Here is a 19872-nt window from a genome sequence, read left to right as displayed (position 1 = left end):
ACTGAGCACAGCCGTGACATTTTCCCTGACTAGTAACGCCTTCCCCTTCTCCTTTAATCCCTCCCACTCTGTCATGTATAGAACAACAAAACCCCAGAATATTGAGCTGCTGGTCCCACCCCTTCTGTAACTAAGTTTCACTGATGGCTACAATATCATAATTCCGCATGTTGATCCATGCCAAGCTCATCCGCCTTTCCTACGATGCTTCTTGCATTGAAATACATGCAGCTCAAAACATTAGTTGTACCATGCTCTACCTTTTGATATCTGACTTTGTCCGAGGTCTTAACAACATCTGTCTCCACAACCTCTCCACTAACTGTTCTGAGACTCTAGTTCCCAACCCCCTGCTACTCTAGCTTAACCCGCACCCCCCCTCCACAATCCCGCAGCACTCTCAAACTTTCCTGCTAGGATGTTAGCCCCTTTCCAGTTCAAGTGCAAACCATCTCTTGTGTACAGGTCCCACCTTCCCTGGAAGAGAGCCCAATGATCCAAAAATCTGATGCCCTCCCTCCTACACCAATTCCTTAGCTATCTATTAAACTGTATGATCTTCCTAGTTCTGACCTCACTAGCACGTGACACAGGTAGCAATCCTGAGATCACAACCCTGGAGGTCGGTCCTGCCCTTTAACTTAGAACCTAACTCTCTGATCTCACTTTGCAGAACCTCGTCAAGATGCTGCCTGACTTGCTGAGTTCCTCCAGCATTTTGTATATGTTGTTCTGGATTTCCAGCATCTGCAGAATCCCTTGGGTTTTGTGGCTATTTCTATATTGTATGAGTCTATCACTCCAACTTGCCCAAATCAAATGGTCATAGGTTCAAACCGCAGAGATCAGAATACATGGTCTCGTCTGATATCCTGAGGTGATGCTACACTGCTAGATCCCTCAGTCAAAATAAAAACAGATCATCTGGTCATGATCACAAATTCCATTTGTGTTCATGGATATCCAATCCCAATACACTTACATTCCCCATCAGAAAGGCCTTAAATCTCTCTGCTTTTTTCATGATAACAGACTTAAATGTTTCCCCTCTACCACCACCAACCTCCTCCTTCTGGCAGAACTGGTCCTCACAATCAACAATTTCTCTTTCAGCTCCTCCCACTTTCTCCAAACACAAGGTGTAGCCATGGGCATTCACATGGGCCTCAGCAATGCCTGTCTTTTCGTCAGCTAAGTGAACAGTCCATGTTCCAAGCCTTCACTGTAATACTTCCCAACTCTTCCTGCAGTACATTGACAACTGCATTAGTGCTATTTCCTGGACCCTGCAAAGCTTGTCACTTTCACCAACTGTGCCTCCAACTTCCACCCTGCCCTCAAATTCTCTTGGTCTATCTCTGACACCTTGTCCTTACCTACCATTCTATGAGCCTCCATATCCAGCAAATCATTTTCCATAACTTTTACCATCTCCAATGGGATCTTATCACTGAGCACATCTTTTCTTCCCCTGCATGCTCCCCTCCAGTTTATGTAGGGATCACTCTCTTTTCCTTTCCAGTCCTGATGAAGGATCTCAGCCCGAAACATTGACTATTCATTCCCGTCCTTAGATGCTAACCGGCCCGCTGAGCTCCTCCTGCATTTTGTGCGTGTTCTTCACGCATGCGTGGATACCGAGGAGGGCGCGAACTGTAAACAGTCAATCACCAGAATGTTGACTAATCGGTAGTCGCGGGGGGCGGGACTTCAAATCCTGCGGAGAGCCCGGAAGCGGACGCGCGACCTTTTTGTAAAATCTGAGAGCCCGCCTTTCTCTTTTCTCAGCCATCTTGAATCTGAATAACTGAGGCAGTAAGTGTTCTGTAGGAAATCCATCTCCATCTACTGGGTTGTTTGTTTTCAGCAGTCTTAAATCTCGCATTTGGTGGGAAGGGAGAACTTGGCGATCGTAATGGTTTAAAAATTGCTTGGGAAAAGTGGCTAAATCTTGGGGGCAGATTTAAGAGAAATGTGTGGGGCTGAAGGGAGATGGTGAAGGCGATCTCGTGGTGACCCGGGAGGGGCAGTTTAACGCGTAGCGGGGCTGAAAAGCAAACCGACTGTCAAGCACACTTTGGTCTGAATTTTCTGTTTGAGGGCATGTTTTGTGTAATGGGTTATTTATCTTTAAACTTCTGTATTTTTGAACGTGTGGAGGTAGGCCGCGAAAAGTTGTCTCGACCGTTTCTCTCGGTGTATTGGAATGCTATTTTGTAAAGTGTCTAAACTGTTTATTTCCTTTGTACCCATTTTTGTGATCTCCCCCCTCCTATTATCCTGTCCTTTCATACTGGTGAGTTTAGGTGAAAAATAGCAGTTTACACTTGCGTGTCTTTCTGACTTCTAGACTATTTAGTCTTCCGTCATCTGCAGATTCTACAATTAGATCTTTTATTTTTGTTAATTCTCACCAAACTTTTAAGAACTTAAAGCCTTATTGGTCCTGTTTATGTATAATGTGTTCTTCCCCAATAACAAAGTCTTAATATGATTTGTAAGTCAAAATTCCTTCACCCTTGAAGTATAATAGGAACTAATTGAATTGTCTAGTTTGTCATGTGATTAAGGCATTACATTTATCATGACTTTCATGGACTTCTATATTTGCATGATGAATTGGCCTTTAAACTGAGTATACATTTGGGTAATAACACCCTGAATTTGTATCCAATCCAGTAGCTGCCAAGGTGATTTTCAACAACCATAAATAGAATAATACTTGGAATTACTATTCCTCTTTGCTGTACCTTTCCCACTTGCATTGCAGCTTAATTTGCACGCAAGTTCTCCTGTTTCTGTGTTGGGGATTTGATGTTAAAGTTGAAGAGGTTGACCAAGCCAGGGTGAAGTCTTTTAAGTTAAAAGTTTTTTTAAAAATCTGAAAATATTAAATCAGAATGCTAGAAACACCTAGCAGGATAGACATATCTGTGAGAAGTTATTTCAAGTAACAGACCTTTTGTTTTGATGTAAAGTCATCAACCTTAAAATGTTTCTCTTTACTGGTGCTACATGTTTCCAGCAGTTTGTTATTTCTGAACTTAATGCTATCTTGTTAATTTTATCAGCATCTTTTGACTTAATTGAACTAGGTTCAAGAAAGATCCCATTTGATTGACATGGGTGATTTTTTTTTAGCTCACTCTTCAGATTGTGGATGAGATAGCAAATTTGGCCCTGGTGTTCTATGATTCAACCACCAGCCTAAATTTGGCAAGCTTGAGCTGTAAATTTGCAGCAGATTTTGAAGGATATTGCACATGGATCTGCATGTACTTTCCACTTACAGTCACTGTCTTAGTGTATTTAACTCAGTGCCTCTATATGAAGCCTCTTCTCCCCCCCCCCCCCCCCCCCCGCTTACCAGTGAGTTTATTTCAAAGGCTGCATCTTCAGCACAACCAGGCTTTCTGTGGACGCTCTTGATTAATGGCATGTGCATTATTCCTAACCAATGGATATTTTTCTGTCTAGAAATGCCTGGTGAAGCCACAGAAACCGTTCCTGCCACAGAGCAAGAAATGCAGCAGCCCCAAGCTGAAACAGGTTTGTATTTGTCAGTTGCATGAGAGGGATCCTCATTTTTGGACATCACCTGCCCCTGTTGTCTTTTGGGTTGTTCATTTGGGTCCTTTTGAGCAGTGATCAAGGTTTGATACGTTAATTTCTAAGTCATACTATGTTTATTCCAGAGCATTTGGTGGCCCTTGTCAAGCATTTTTAATATCTGGATCTAATTTTGCATTGTTCCCTTCTCTTTGGCATTATTTCCAAAATGTGGATTAGTTTACTTGGTACCCTGCTTTAAGAATAAGTGAAAATAGTAGACTGCCAATCCATGGTTCCAAGATTGGGCCTTCATCGTTTAAGTGACTTTGTATGGTGAATATTGTGATTTGGCCCAGTTCCTGCGGAAAAGAATCTCAGTTTTTTCTTTGTACTGCAGGGTTATTGTTTGATTTGAAATTGAGGAACTGAGGGAGTCTATTAATCCTTTGGGAGTTGTGACTTTTGTATTAATGTTTTGGAGCTGCCTGGCACCCTGTTGTGTCCCTTCCAACTTGCCACATTGCTTGGAGGATGGTAAGGAGAGCATTTATACATCAAGGTGACTTGATGTTCGCCCATTAATCCAAAAAAATGAATCAATGTGGCACACAATATCAGCAGCTTTTTACATGGGTATTTTCAGCTGGTTCTAAAGGAGCAAATTTATCAAGTTTGTTTTTTCGTTTACAGGCAAGTTCCTTCTAGCCAAACTTTTTCCTATTTATGAAAATTAGCATCCATTAATGCCTGCTGGCTTTTCAGATTCTTTGTTCAGCTCAAAGCTGTTTGGGATTATCATGCAGCAAACAATGAGCATTCCTCATTGCAAATGCCATTTCATTGCTTTGCTAATTGCTGCAGAGTTCTTTTGTTACACATAGCTGTGGAACCGCAGCACAGCATATTTGGGGTACAAAATGGAAGCAGTTGCATTCTGTCCAAGCCTTGAATGCTGATACATGAAACATTTTGTTGGGGTTAAGTAGGCTGAGCAGTGAGTGCAGTCTTTATGCTGTTTTGGAATTCTAGGTTAAAATGTAAACAATGGGTTTTAATCAGGATTGCTAATAGCATGCTTTATCTTTTGAAGAAACTAGGGCTCAAGGTTACTATTTATACATGCTTGTTTTAAACAAAACTTGTTTGCTAGCTCTATGCTAGAATTAATGAGTCAATAAGGTGAAGGACTGAAAGATTCTACATTTCATAGTGATGAAAGTAAGCTACCGGGCTTCAAGATGCACTTTATCAAATTGAAATGCCTCTGGGTATCTTCTGTTTTTCAAAATGATCAATTTTGGAAGCCAGCACAATTTTAATAGTTTTTGTAACTGGGCAGCTGTGAGCTTTATGCAATGCAATACCTCTCAGACGACCAAGGATGCAAGTATAACTTTGCCCCGTGTTGTATAGTTGTCTTTTGGGATTTTCCACACTTGGTATAGCAAATTAATGAGGTCCAGAGTTCTAGATTGTTTAACTGACTTTCAGTCTGAAGCCATCTTACCTTTCATCACCTTGTAATTGGCACGTGATGATTGGGTGTTGGAATTCCAACAGCCTCTTCCTCTTTGGTGAAATGAGTCGCTTAAGACATAAGGTAAATGCCTAGCTTGGTTGACTGCTTTCAGTATGATACAAATCCTGGACAGCTGAAGATCACAAGGGTGCCAGCACTTCCCCTGCCCCTGGGGAGAAAGTACTGCTTTGAGCGAAATTACTCCGGCTGCTGATTCAGCTGTTACTGAGATAGCAAATGGAAGTTTCCCTATTGGAGGCCACCACTGAGAATGCTGTGTCTCAGGAGCCTTCACGTCTGTTAACGCTGTAACCTGTAGGTTCTGACTGGGCAGAAAATGCAGTGGCTTGTGAAAATCCTACATTAAAACTACTGCTATGTGATAATTTTTAAATAAGATTTTTCTTTTCAGAAGGTACATCAGCAGGAGGGCATGTCTGACTTGTGCCAGTTATGTTAACTTTCAGTACATAAAAGCTGATAAAGTTCGCTATCCATGCTTTTATTACAGGAGTATAACCAGCTTAAACTACAATTCTGTAATAAAGAGAAGCACTTGCATTTAAAATCCATTCTTCTGTCAGGATATTCCGAATGCAACTTGCATCCTGACCACAATGAAATTGCAGTCACCTTTTTAAAGATGTTATTGGCTTGTATGCGCAAAAAGAAAAAGCAAGATTGCATTAAAAAACCTCTCTTCTCAGGGTTGTCCTAAAGCCATATAACATGCTAATAACTTCAAAATGTTTCCTTGCGCTTGCAGCAGACAATGTGCGCAAAACAAGCTACAACGTTGGAATGCTTGCTTGAATTTGTCAGTGTATATTGCCCAGTGTTCAAAAGTGCTTTTCCTAAAATTCAGCACCTATACTTAAAAGTTGCATTAGCATTTGCAGCAAACTTTGCGCAGAGTAAATATGACAAGTCAAAATCATCTCATCTCCTGAGAAGTCAACTAAGGCTCTAAGCAATACTTCAGAATGAATGCAGATGAAAACATTACAACAGTAACTGCAGCAGCTGGATGGTGTAAAACAGTCAATGCAATTGGTTGCATTTTGATACTTAAGTGTTTGCTCTTATTTCTATGGAAGCTGGTGTAAAATACTGCCTAGGTTTACTCAAGACTTGTGAATATTAATTGCTTATGCGTTGAGGAAAACTTAACTGTCAGACTAAATAAATAGTCTGCAGAAAAGTAATCCTGCATTCTCTAGTTTCACCTAGAGTGTATTTTTTTCCCTTGCAGCATGAATGATGCTTCTGCTACAATATATTTGGTCTATTGTAAAAAAAAATGTAAATATACTTCACTGGTGTGCAGTTAATTTTGGAGGAATTGATAACTACATTTGGGGTTGATATAATTGCCTGGTTAGTTTGGATGGCTGTACCTCGGCAGAGGTGAAATATTTTCCATGTATTATAGTTAATACTTAAGGTCAGTTTGTGGTTGAGGATAGTCAGTTGTGTGTAGGTTGTAAATTCAAGGTTATAACAGGATCTGAGTGCTCAAAAGAAATGAGTTTTAAGCTCTACTCTTATTCAGTCATCTATTTTTACCACTTGCTGAAAGGTCATGAAATGACACCCCTTCAAAATGTGATCAAAAGGACTTCTGATAGCCAAACAGTCTGCCATGGGCTGCCCTTTCACCTATTGAAAGTAGGTGGGGTTTGATTGCAGTTGTGTTGGTGGTGCATGTCAAGTTGGTGTGCATGATCTACATGTGGGTGTATCAGATGTATTTCAGTATTGAGCACTCAGATTTTTAATTACAGGGCATTGTGCCAACTTAAACATACCTTCTTGACTTTGGATTAGTTGCAGAGTTTGAAGTAAAATATGGCAAATTAACCCCCATATCTCCATTTGAGTGGTAAACTTGAAATTGTACAGTACTGCAATGGTGAGGGGAAATAGTGGTGAAAGGGTAACAGTGTCTGTTGACGCCCAAGGTTTGTATAATGTAAATGGTAATGTGAAACATCATCATTTTAACTTGAGTGAAAGAAATATGCACATTCTGCTTGTTTAATGTATATAAATTGTCTTGTCAGTACACCGTTACAAAGAACTTTCTTGTCTTGTGCATTTCCAGTACTCTTAACTTTTAACATTTGCAAGTTTATCCTGTCTTCTGAGCCTGAGTTCAGTTGAAAGTAAATGTCCAAGTTTGCTTTAATGCATCCATTTCACTTTGAATAAAACCTATGAGAAGTAGAATAAATATAGGCTATTGAATAATGAAAAGATGTTTACCTTTTGTTGCAAGCTAATTTCTCTACATTGAATTGAAAAGGACTTTAGAAGACAGTAGATGCTAGAACAGAGGTGGTAACTTGGGGAAGGATTGATCAGGCTGGGATTTGTTCCATTTATTCCCCTCAATGTTGAGGTGATTAAATTGGTCTTGAGAGTTGAAAGAGTGGTCTTTCTGTTCTTTTTCATGGGGGTGGGGGGTGGAAGAGTCCAACTGTGGGTCTACAATCTGCTTCAGTTTAATGAAAGTTTGTCTTTGGTTTTCAGGCACATCTGTGGTCACCAAATCAACACACTTGGATAGAAATGAAAGCTGTTTTCCTCTGAGCAGCCTTGAAAATATCTGGCTTAAGCACAAATAAGTGCAGACTAGAAGTCACCATTGTTGACCCACTTGTGTTTTCAATGCCCTGTCAAATTTGGATTTAGAGACTTTTTTTTTACATTTGGCTAGGTTTATCAATTATTTATAAAACCAGATAGAGATTACCTACACCCGTTAACTCATGAAGTAGCAGTTAATTCTGAATTGCTAGCTGTATGTATGAGTATATATAAAGTTCTGGGTTTAAGACTGGATTTGCATTTAAGTTTTGTCTGTAACTCACATTGTTGCTCAAATTTCTAGCCGGGTCTGGTGCTCCTGCCTCAGGACCTTCAGGTGTGCCTGTTACAGCCCAAACACCTGTATCCCCCGTTTCTCCTGAGAAGTCTGTTCAAACTGCAGGTAGATTGATCATAGATGATCTCTTACTAACAGTGATCTGAAATTTGCAGTTCTGCTAACAACTTTCTTGTGCACTTGAATATTCTGTTATAACCATTTATGTGCAGTGGGTGGTGATTTAGGATTACATGGTCTGAATTTCCTGAATCTAGCCCGTTCTTCCGCTGTCCCAAAATTAGTTTACCTTTCAGCCGCAGATTAGTTGAAAGACTTAAGTCAAATGCTATCCCTAGGTTAGCGTAGTGTTGGACCAACAATGTGTGCTTTTAATGGAAAGTTGAAGAAAGGTTTGTCAGTCACACAGCACAAGAGCCCACTCCCCCCCCCCCATCATTAATCCCAATTATCACCACTTGCTCAATCACCTTTTATGCCTTAGTGATTCAAGTGCTTATCTAAGTACGTTTTAAATAAGAGTATCTAGCTGCAGTTTGGGGAGTGCATGCCAGGTTGCAAATGCCCTCTGGGAGATGGAAAGGGAATTTTTTTTGGATTCCCCTATTGCCTTAAATCTACAGTATTTTCTCTATTTTTAGACTTGTTTATTACAAGGGCACGTTTCTTACTCTCCACCCTGACTACTCATAATTTTGTACATCTCTGGAGGTTTCCTCAGGCCTCTCTACTCCCGAGTAAAACCCCAGTCTGTATCACATAACATATTGCACTCTAGCGCAATAATTTTCTAAACTACACACATTACTTTAGCTGTAGACTAATATTTTATAAAGTTATGCAATGATGTCAATGCTGCATTCATTTGCTGGGGCATTGAATACAAGTATTCTGTATACCACCATATCTACCTGTGCTTTCACCTTCAGTAGTCCTTTTACTTGCACAGCAAGGTCTTTTTCCATGCAACACACAAAATGCTGGAGGAACTCAGCAGGCCAGGCAGTATCTATGGGGGGGGGGGGGCGGGAGGAGTACAGTCGCCATTTTGGGCCGAGACTCTTCAGCAGGGCTGGAGTCTTTTTCTATACTCCCTAGGGTCTTACCATTCATAGTGCATGCCCTACTCTTACTAGACATCCAAAAAGGCATTGCCTTGCACTTGTCAGGATTAAATTCCCTCTTCATTCCACACAGCTTGCTAGCTGATCATTTATCATTCTGTAACCTAAGACCATCTTCTTAACTATCAACAACGACCATTTTGTGTAACCTACACACCACTAAACATGCCTCCCACATGTGTTGATTGTTAATGAGATAACAAACTTCAGTCAGCCATTAGTAGAAAGTAGGCCACCTGACCTCTTAAGCCAGCCCTATTGTTCAGTATAATCATGGTTGACCTACCCCAAGCTTCAACTCTGTCTTTCCCCAGCCTTCTAAATTCCCTGGTCTTTAAAAATTGTCTTCCTTTTTAATTCCTTCCACAGTCCTTCAGGATGGTGAATTTCATGGATTCATTATCCCCTGAGAAACAATTTCTATGGATGTCACTTTTAAACAATTGTAAATGTAACAACCAATACCACCTACATTAGAAGATTGGCACGAAATTATCTTGGAAATATTTAAAGTATCTTGGAAAAGGACTTACTCCCTGAGAATTCAAAAAGAAAAATTTTATCAAATTTGGAATAAATGGATTGAATATATAACCCCAAAGCGAGCAGACTTTAGATGACTCTCCTAATGATTTATACTGCTTTTCTCATCAACACAGTAATATTGCTAACATAAGCCCCCCTGGTCTAAATGTTTACTGTTTTTGTTTTTCTTTTCTTTTTTTTTGGAAAATGGAGAATTAACTCAAGTAAAGGAAAAGATTTGGTGAAAGGGATAAAAAAAAATGATAAAATTAAGTAAACAAGTACATAGGGATTGGATAATTATGATTGGGGGTAGGAGCAAACATGAGCAAGTTAGGATGTAAACACCTACAATGGTTGTTACATAGGCTTACATACAACATTTTGGACCAGAAGAAATGGTCCAGCAGAGAGATATGGAAATTATTATTAATCCACTATTATTACTATTTTTTTTAACAACTAATATCATTACTTAGCCTAATAGATTAGAATTTCAACTGCACATAATTATCTATTTAAGTGTCTATTTTCTTTTTATATCATAATGTGTACTTAGGAATGTATAAGTAACTATAGTTTTATACATATACAAAGAAAAATGGAAAAGGTTATACATGTGGAAAAAGTTCATGATACTTGTGAATTCCTTATCCAAATAAAAATAAAAAATGTTTTAAAAAAGTAAATGTAACAACGTTCCCTCATTGGGATCTTAATAACGGAAACTGCCACTTCAGGATCTTGTATTTCAGTAAATTAGCACTTATTCTAACTTTAATGAAAACAGATCAAAGATGAAATTAAATTACAAAAATAAAAAGAGTAGAATTTGGTTTTGGAGTGGGATTGAGGTGGTTTGGGATGCAAGATGTAAATACAGAAATACAATTTCAAGTAGATGTGTTGGCTAATACAAGTGACCCCTGTCCTTGGGTATCTTAATGGGTAGAAAAACAAAGGGATCTAGGGGTAGATACAAGTAATGGTGCAGCTTCAAAGCTACCCAAGAAGCACTAGGCAACGAGTTTCATTTATCGAAGGAGAGAATTCAAAAGTAAACATGTTGAACTTCAGATCTCAGTACTGTGCAGTTCTGATCATGTGAGGAAGATGGGTGAAAAGTTGATAATTGGGCTTGAAGCTCTAACTGTCAAGTAGGACTAGGAGCTTTAATCAGTTATTGAACTCGAAAGCATTTGATTCTGTTTTAGGGGAGACCATAACTTATCACCTAATAATATTCAGTGGGTTATTTGAGAGAAACTTCTATCAAGTAGCTTGAGACAAGAATGGCTTAGTTAAACAGCAGTGTGAAAGTACATAAAGGACGTGTAGGATGAGTGAAGATTGCTGTGGAAATCTTAAATAACCATAGATCATTTGGGCTGAATCAGTTCTTCTGCACTGCAGAGCTTAATGTAACGTTTAGTCTTAAATGCACTTTGATTTGAAGTCCTAGTGACAGTTCTGCTCTTTCTACTTCATATTGATGGTTTTTCTTTGGTTATCTTCAACAGCTGCTATTGAAACCAGTTCTGAGCATGACTCGGTTTCCTCAGCCAGTGAGTACATGCAGGCTGAAAGTGAATCCAGCGGTACCAGTAAGATGGAGCTTTCAGCTGCTACTGACTTGCATGACCCTGATCTTCAGCTTCCATCTCCCCAAACAATCAACAATACACCTTCATCCCTACTGTCTGCTAATGTGCTACCTCTTGTCCAATCTCCTTCAGAGCTCCCTCTGTCTTCTACTTCTATTGTTTCTTCTGAGGTGCTACCTTGTCCTGCTGCCAGTCAACTATCCCCATCTCCTGACTTGACTGATATCAATGGGCTGCCTTCATCTAATACGGTTGCTACTTCCGTTGAGCAATTGTCGGCTGATCCAGCTGCTGTGCCCACTGTTGATCAGTCAAGTTCAGGGGGTGACCAGGTCGGCAGACAATCTGAGTTATCACCTTCTCACACTGCGGTTTCTTTGACCACTGAAGTAGATTCTGATGTGAGACTGCCCCCAGCTGATGCTGTTGTTGCTAACACTAACCTTGTCCCTAAGCCTGCCCCTGCAGCACCCGCTGGTATAACATCAGCTGAAGTGGTTGATGGCTCCAGCAGTGATCAGTCGCACTTGTCCACTGACTCTCCAAGTGCCACTCCTATTAACAGTGAGGTTTTGGCTGAATTGGAGGGAAGTCTGCCTGGGTCTGTGAAAAATGAAGAGGTCACCCCTGATGCTCTAGCTTCCTGCAGTGGTACTGCCACTGCTGTGCCCCCAGCTGTCGCAGTTGATCAAATGAATTCCCTTGCTGACCAGCCTGTTCCATCCATCCTTGGGCAGCCTTTAGCTGATGCGGTTGCCATTCAAGAAGAACTGTCTTCACCTGCTACCACGGTGTTCCCTGCTGATACTGGTGCTGATAGTCCAGCATTAGTTGACCCTGTTACTCCTGTTGCCTCTTTGTCCACCAATTTGGTTGCTGCCACTGCCCATCCACCTCCAGTTTCTGACCCTCATGGCTCTGTAAATGCCAGCTCCGGACCTTCTCCATGTGACTATGTTATAGCTACCTCTCCTGTGCTACCTGCCAATGCCCTTCAGCTGCTTTCATCTGATGCACAAGTTACAACTGACGTGGCCGCAAAGCTTTCGTCTGATGTAGCTGCTGTACCTACAGCCACTGTGCCTTCGCCTGATGATAGTATTATCACTCCAGCTAGGTTGTCTTTCCCTGAAGCTGATACTGTTGTTGATGAACCTGTGCCCACTGATGGAATTGGTGATCAAGTGCCTGTACTCACTGCAGACAAAGCTGTGCAGCTTCCTGTGCTCTCTAGTGAAGTGGCAATGCCCCTGCCCTCTGAGAGTGCAGTGGCCATGGGCCATTTTCCTTTTGATTTGCCATTGCCCTCCAGTCCTCTAGAGACTGCTGCAGCTAAGTCTCCAGTTGCAACTGAACCACGTGACACTGTGCCCCTTTCTTTTCCTGAAAAGCCTTCCGACAATTCTGGTTTTTCTGTGTGTCAAGACGCGCTCTGTGCCAATAAGGCTACTCTCGAGCAGTCACCAGCAACAGTCCCACCAGTTCAGCTCCTTCAGTCTTTAGACTTGCCCTCTTCAGAGCCTCAACCCCTGGTTTCTGAGCTAGCTTTATCTACCCAAATTGCTCACACTTCTGACTCGCTTCTGCCTTTTGATCCCCCTGCGAATTCACAGCTTCAGCCGCCTCTGCACGCTGCCACTGAGTTGCCATCCTCTATACCTGTTTCTGATTATTCATCTGATGAGGTACCTACATCCACTGAACTTTCTTTATCTTCAGAATCTAGACCTGTCACTGAATTTCCTGCATCTCTCACTCTCCCACCTGCCTCTGTTCAACTCACTACCCCATCCCCTGAATTATCTTCTGCTGTCCAAATTGATGACGATGACGAGATGCCTCCTTTGATTCCTGCTATCAACAAGATTCCCCCCTGTGAAGCTCCTGTCCCACCTGTTGTTGAGAAGGCAATTCCCAAGATTGCTCTGACTGGAAAGGAATCGGTGAAGCAAAATGATGAGGGTATTTAGTTTGGTTGAGGTGTGCATGTACTGGTGTCCTGCTTAGTTGAACTGTGCACTTGAATTAAACTTAGAAGTAAAGACTCAATAAATTTCACACCTGGGAAAGGCTAACCTTTAAGTGATGCACTTGTGCTCTTTGGAATGTTTTATTGAAATATGTGTTGCCCTCCAGAATGAGAAAGCTTAAAGTTAGCCTGTCCTGCGGCAAGGGAAAACTGTGTGGTTTGAAATCTGTACTATTGTTATAAATTTATTCACCAGGAAATTCTAATCATAAATCCCAATTTCTAACTGGGTCAAGGAAAAAAGATGAGTGTAATTTCACTTTGTTTCCAGTTGCCTTGGAAGGAAATGCATCAGTTGTGACCTGTATTATAGAATTGCTGTCTCTTTTTGGGGCAGGTTAATGATGTACAAATTTCAACCATGGCCACAGAGTGTATAAAGCTTGTGTACTAATGACAGTGTGAAGTCCACCTTTTTGTTTTCTTCACTTATATTTCACAAGAAACAAGGATTTAACTTGACTGAACTGGTTTTGAAAGGTTTGTAGTACACTAATTGTATTAACACTTTGCCTCACATGCTGAAACTAAAAAAGGGACACCCAAACTCCAGTGTATATATTGCAGATTTTATTTGCCTATTTTCTACACCAGGATGAGCATTGCAGGTATGAGAATGGAGCATTGAAATTCCATATAATTAGTGACGTAATCTGGTACCAAGGATATTCACGCTAACCTTGAAATCTTTTACTGCATGGTGTGAAAGCTAAGCTGGCTTAGCATTGAAGAATCTAGGTGTTTTTCCTCCTTGTAAATAACATTTGAAGGTTTAAAAAAAAACTGCCACAAAGGTTTTTTAACCATGTTTGTTTTCAGGTTTTGTGCTTAATGGCTATATAAAAATAGATAAATCTGAATCCACTTTTTTAAATCCATTGAGCAAGCTTTATTGCACAGGTTTACACTTTCTCCACCTTGGTTAGCATGGCTGCATTATGGTAATGACCTAAAATGGTGTCCCTCACTTTCCCCAGAAATAGCACGTTTTTTGCAAACCACTGAAAATCCCGCAAAGCTGCACTGTGCGGAGCCGTGTATTAAATGTGTGACATTTTGTAGGGTCTGGGACAGAATCGGACAGCGATGAATCGGTACCAGAACTGGAAGAACAGGATACAACGCAGTCAGCAACACAGCAAGCTCAGGTGTGTCTGCAAATATGTAAATATAACAATTATAAAAACTGCTTCAAAAGGCAAACAGACTTCACTGTATAGTGTCCTTCCCACAGTTCTCATCTTTCAGCAGCTCAGACATATTGGGGTGCTGTCTGCCTGCAACCATCCCCACCTTTACTAGTTTATGTAAAATTTACCCGCCTTCAGAAAATATGCCCAATAACAATTCATGAGACTGCTTCCTGGGGTGGTAGAGATTGAGTGGTCTAGCCCTCTGTTCACCAACCTAATTTAGAGGGAAGGGTGACAGCATTGAAGAGCAGAAATATCAGCCACTTTCTGTTTAAAGAGAACTTGCTCCTGAGATCATATTAAAATTCCTTACCTTCACCTTAAACTTGTGGCTTCTTGGTTTTATTACCACAGTGAGGAGAAAGATAGTATATACCCTATTTTTGCCTCTCATGATCTTATAGACTTCTATCAAGTTGTCCCTTAGCCCCCTTTGTTCCAGGGAAAGCAAATCCAGCCAATCGAATATTCCCATAGCTAAAGTTCTTCAATCCAGGCAACATGCTGTGAATCTGCATTCTCTAGTATACACGTCAATGTAATTTCTTATTGGGTGGTAATTCCTTAATTCTCTACGTTGAGGATATTGGCCATTGATGAGCAGATTTTTGGATGCTAAAGGAATCTGAGTTTAAAGAGTTATGAGCATGGGACTGAACAATGATGTTTGAGCTGGAAGATCAGTCACAGTTATGTCGAAGGATGGAAATGGCTTTAGGAATCCAATGGCTTATTGTCTCACTATGTTGATAGGCCTTGCAACACACCAAGTCTACACTTGCATACATTAACTTAATTTTTATTCTCCACACATTTTCATCGTCCCCATCCACTCAATCAGATTCTGCCACTCACAAGTTGGAGGCAATTAGCCTACTAACTTTGTACCTATTTACTTGGTGAAATTTTTTTCTTTTGTAGAATTGGGCTCAGAGTCTAGATTCTTAAAGCATGATTCTATTGTGTAGCTTTAGTACTTCAAGTTGCCTGATTCTTTTGAAGGCTTTGGTTTGTACCGGGATATGGTTAATTTTTCAACAATCTCAGCTTGGACAATTAGCAATTCACAAAGAATTGCTTTACAAGCTGATGGTCTTCACCAAGTTTCATAATAAAAACAAAGAATAAGTGACAATGTGAACATTAGTTTGCTTCATGGCCACTCCTGTTTTAGTTTCCACCACTGTCATCCATCCAACTTCAGCTATTATCTTTAGCAAGTCTTCATATTTTAATGGATCTCTGTATATTATAAGGGAACAGTATTTTGAAATTTCAATAAAATTGCATCTGGATGGAAGCATTTGAAGAGGTCAATACTGTGTTTTCTACTGTACTGTGCAAGAGATGTATATATTGCTATATAAATAAAGGTTGGACGTATGAGTCAAATGTGCCAGTTTCCTTTGTGTGAAGTAGCAATGGAAGTTATTTTGCTGCTCTGCTTTTGAAGGAGGTATGAAGTCTGAGGATAAAATTCCATGTGTATTGGCTTGTGACCAAACAACCCCATGATCTGGGCATTGAATTGTTGCTTAGATAATGGAGAAATATTTGAGCAAGTTGTGCGCATAATTGCAATACTCACATCTTCGAGTTTATGTCTGTCCTCTGGCACCCCTCCCTCAGCAACCAGAATCTGTCTACAAGACTGACTGCATCTCCCAACTCTTGCCATTTTTTTTTTGTTGGGGTGGAAGCTTCAGCATTACACTTGAAAACTTAATACTTTTTAGGCAGTTGTATTGAAACTAACCAGCTCTGCCACTCTTCATTTGTGCCACAAGTCATTAACAAGGCCAAATTTAATGTTCTTCAATTAGATTCCTAAGGGTAATATGCATAATTGGTTAACCAAGTTAAACTTGAATATTAAACCCAATTTAAATATGATAATGGATTTGACAGTCCCTTGGACACCATCTATGTACAATTATTTGAGTTTAAACCCATCTTAATTTTGAGATTGGTGTGTGGAGTACTGGAGCGTAATTTTAATATGGCAAAATTGGACGTCGTCGTAATCTGATACCTTGGAGGGAATTCCATGCTGCATATGATGTGGGAGTGTTGTGGATGTGAATGACAAGGTTATGATCCTGTTGACAATTTGCCATTTTCAGCAATAGTTAGCATCTAGGGAAGGCAACTCTGGGATTGATTTTGCTGGTATCTCTTGCAGATCATTTAGAATTGTCACTGATGCAAAGTCACTTAACTATCACTGTATAGAAACTGATATACAGAGTTTATTATTTTTTAGGTTTCTGCTTATTGTACCAAGTGACTTAATTATCTTTTTTCTTCTGAAGCTTGCAGCAGCAGCTGAAATTGATGAAGAGCCAGTTAGCAAAGCAAAACAAAGCAGAAGTGAAAAGAAAGCACGAAAAGTAAGTAATTTTTTTTGGCGCTGAAGTTGGCAGTTTACTTAAGTTGAAGCAGTGTCGGCCTGCATTCTGTTCAAATAATAGGTTAGTGGTAAATTTTTCTGATTGGTGTTTAATGTGCTTTAGTGAGGGTTTCAAAACCTCACTAGCTAAGTATTTGGGCTTTTGTTGCATTTGAAGGCAAACTAGATGGCTAAAACATTACACAGTAATCTCTACAGGAGGTTTTATTAAATTGTATATATAAATAGAACTTCCTGAAGGTTATCCTTTTCCTTGCAGGCAATGTCAAAACTAGGTCTTCGCCAGGTTACTGGAGTGACGAGGGTTACAATAAGAAAATCGAAAAACATACTGTTTGTCATCACAAAGCCAGATGTCTACAAGAGCCCAGCATCAGATACCTATATTGTTTTCGGTGAAGCTAAGGTAAATACAAATGTGATCTAACTTTACCAGTAAATTGTAAAAAAAAAAAAGGGTGTTTTCAAATAAACAAAATGTGACTACACTTCCTGGTAGATTTTGACCCCTTCATCATGTTGATGACAAGGTTATCTACCAAAACTACCCTGTGCTGCAGCTGCTTTCCTAATTTTATTTCCTCATGATCAGTTTTATTTGTACCAGTGCTAGTTCAGAATATATTGTTTCAAATTTGAAATCTTCCTGCAGCAGTTTTTTGATATTTGGTGAAAATGGTTGTTTGCAGTGGAAGCTTTGAACTTTTATTTTGTGCTTGTACCTAGATTGAGGACTTATCTCAACAAGCTCAGCTTGCTGCTGCCGAGAAATTCAAGGTACAGGGAGAATCTGTTGCCAATATCCAAGAAAACACACAGACTCCAACTGTACAGGAGGAGAGCGAAGAAGAGGAGGTATGCTTTTGAGTTTGATATCCAAAACACTGCAGTCCTTAAAATTATGCAGCTTAGAACAGCACTAATTTTTACCAACTTTCTGCAATGGTTGGCTTTCTTGGTACACTTGAGCTTTCCAGCAATTTCATCTAAGTGATTGCTATGTGATCTTCAACTGAATGTTGAATAGTCTGCTGTGGGAATTGATGCTACCCACATGCCACTGAAACTAATGAGGTTGGGTTCTTTTTTTTCACCCACACCGCTTATGTTGGGTGAGTGGATTGTTAGAGTCTAAAGCAATTGGGTAGTTGTTAGCCTAATCTATGTGACTTGAAATCATTAATGAACTCCCAGATGGGTTTTGTGCTAGTAAAACTAGTCAAATAGTTGCCTTGGGCTCCAGTAAATGATCAGGAATACAAGTATTTACTATTACTTTGTAGGTGAAAGTGGTTGACTCTAATATTAAACCTGAGTTATACAATTTGAATTAAAACTCCTAAATAGCCAGAGGGTGGTGAATCTATGGAATTTGTTGCCACGGGCAGCAGTGGAGGCCAAGTCATTGGGTGTATTTAAGACAGAGATTGATAGGTATCTGAGTAGCCAGGGCATCAAAGGTTATGGTGAGAAGGCGGGGGAGTGGGACTAAATGGGAGAGTGGATCAGCTCATGATAAAATGGCGGAGCAGACTCGATGGGCCGAATGGCCGACTTCTGCTCCTTTGTCTTATGGTCTAAATAGAGCCACAAATTTTAATTTTTCCCATTGCCCATGGGTGTTGTTTGAAGCAGCTCATTGACACTTGATTAGAAAGATGAATGCACCTTGCAGGTTTATTTTCCTGGTCTGGGATGGTAATGGGAGTGGTGTGAGTTGAGTGTAGATCAGGTGCTCCCAACTTGGGGTCCATGTACCCCTTGCTTAATGGTATTAGCTTATGGCATAAAAAAGGTTGGGAATCCCTGGTCTAGATAGCAGGATAAACGTGTTGGAAGAAAGAGTAAATTCTGTTTTTTCCATTTCTTTCAGGTTGATGAAACTGGTGTGGAGGTCAAGGACATAGAATTGGTCATGTCCCAAGCCAATGTGTCTAGGGCTAAGGCTGTCCGTGCATTGAAAAATAACAACAATGATATTGTAAATGCTATTATGGTATGTTCTGTTTTTTTTCCCTCTTTTATATTATGAAATGGGGGAGGAAGTCGTAAAGCTGATTTCATTTAAACTTTTGCTGCTTTTGTCTGAACTTGCAACACTAGACATAGTTATTAAGTTTGTGGTTGACTGTTGAATGTTGTCTGATTTTAATAACTTTTAATTTTTTTTTGCAGGAGTTGACGATGTAAGCTTCAGGAAATAAGTGGGTATCAGCGTTTTGGTGCAGCATCAGTACATTTGTACCATTTATATTAATAAACCTGAAATAAAAATGTGGCTTGAAATAGTAAATTTTGTTTAGAGTGATCTCAGTATATATGTTTAGATCCCAGCAAAGGTTCATCTTTAAGCTGGTACCTCATATTTGCTTCAATTCTTTGAGACTGAACTTCCCAGGCGTTCCAGTCTGATGCTTTGCAAGTCTTTAAAGCACCACTGCGGCATTTTTCTTGTTGCTGTTTATGGACTGCACGTATCATTATCAGTTGCCTTCCAGTTTTAACAATGAGTTGAAATAAAATGAACACTGGTGTAAACGTGTGTGTTGATTCTCACATCACATTGGGTGTACCCATTAGTTATAGAATTGTTCAGCTCAGGCCTTTTTATCCCACTGTCCATACCAGCTGTTTGCCCACATTAGCACTATATTCTATGTCTTGCTTGTCTGTTCTAATACCTCCTTAATGAAGGAATAGTATTGAATTTTACTATTTCTGGCAGTGTATTCCCAATATTGCAAATTTTTAAGAAGTAAACAAACAAACCTTGCCCAAAAATCCCCATTAAAAATTATTTTGCCTCATGTTTTTAATACCCCATCATGGAAAGCAGCCAATTTTGTTCCAAAGAAAACAAACCCAACCTACCTCGTCTCCACACAACTATACCTTCATTTCAGGCAACATCTCAGTGAACCTGCTCTGCACTCTTGCCTGTGGAATCACATCCTTCTCATGGTGTGGTGACCAGAGCTGCAAGTGGAGCCTAACCAGTGTTTTGTAAAGTCCCAGCTCGTCTTTGCCCT

General features: G+C 40.1%; 1 protein-coding gene across 5 annotated transcripts; it reads left to right on the top strand.

The window, feature by feature from the left end:
* The first annotated feature begins 1707 nt into the window (after nt 1-1707).
* naca (nascent polypeptide associated complex subunit alpha) lies at nt 1708-19136 on the top strand. Of its 5 annotated transcripts, none has more exons than XM_072249591.1 (11): nt 1711-1815; nt 3478-3549; nt 7965-8063; nt 11128-11172; nt 12931-13173; nt 14303-14388; nt 16746-16823; nt 17103-17249; nt 17570-17698; nt 18717-18839; nt 19019-19136. In XM_072249591.1, the coding sequence occupies exons 2-11, from the start codon at nt 3480-3482 to the stop codon at nt 19031-19033; spliced, it is 1035 nt and encodes a 344-aa protein (XP_072105692.1). In that variant the 5' UTR covers nt 1711-1815; nt 3478-3479; the 3' UTR covers nt 19034-19136. The 5 variants fall into 5 exon arrangements, with proteins under 5 accessions (XP_072105690.1, XP_072105692.1, XP_072105691.1 ...); XM_072249590.1 differs by having other exon boundaries at nt 11128-11211; XM_072249589.1 differs by having other exon boundaries at nt 1708-1815; nt 11128-13173.
* The last annotated feature ends 736 nt before the right edge of the window (nt 19137-19872 follow it).

Source organism: Mobula birostris, chromosome X (assembly GCF_030028105.1).
Source record: "Mobula birostris isolate sMobBir1 chromosome X, sMobBir1.hap1, whole genome shotgun sequence".
NCBI classification, from domain to species: domain Eukaryota; kingdom Metazoa; phylum Chordata; class Chondrichthyes; order Myliobatiformes; family Myliobatidae; genus Mobula; species Mobula birostris.
Note: the sequence above shows the minus strand (reverse complement) of the source record. Positions and strands in the feature narration are given on the sequence as shown.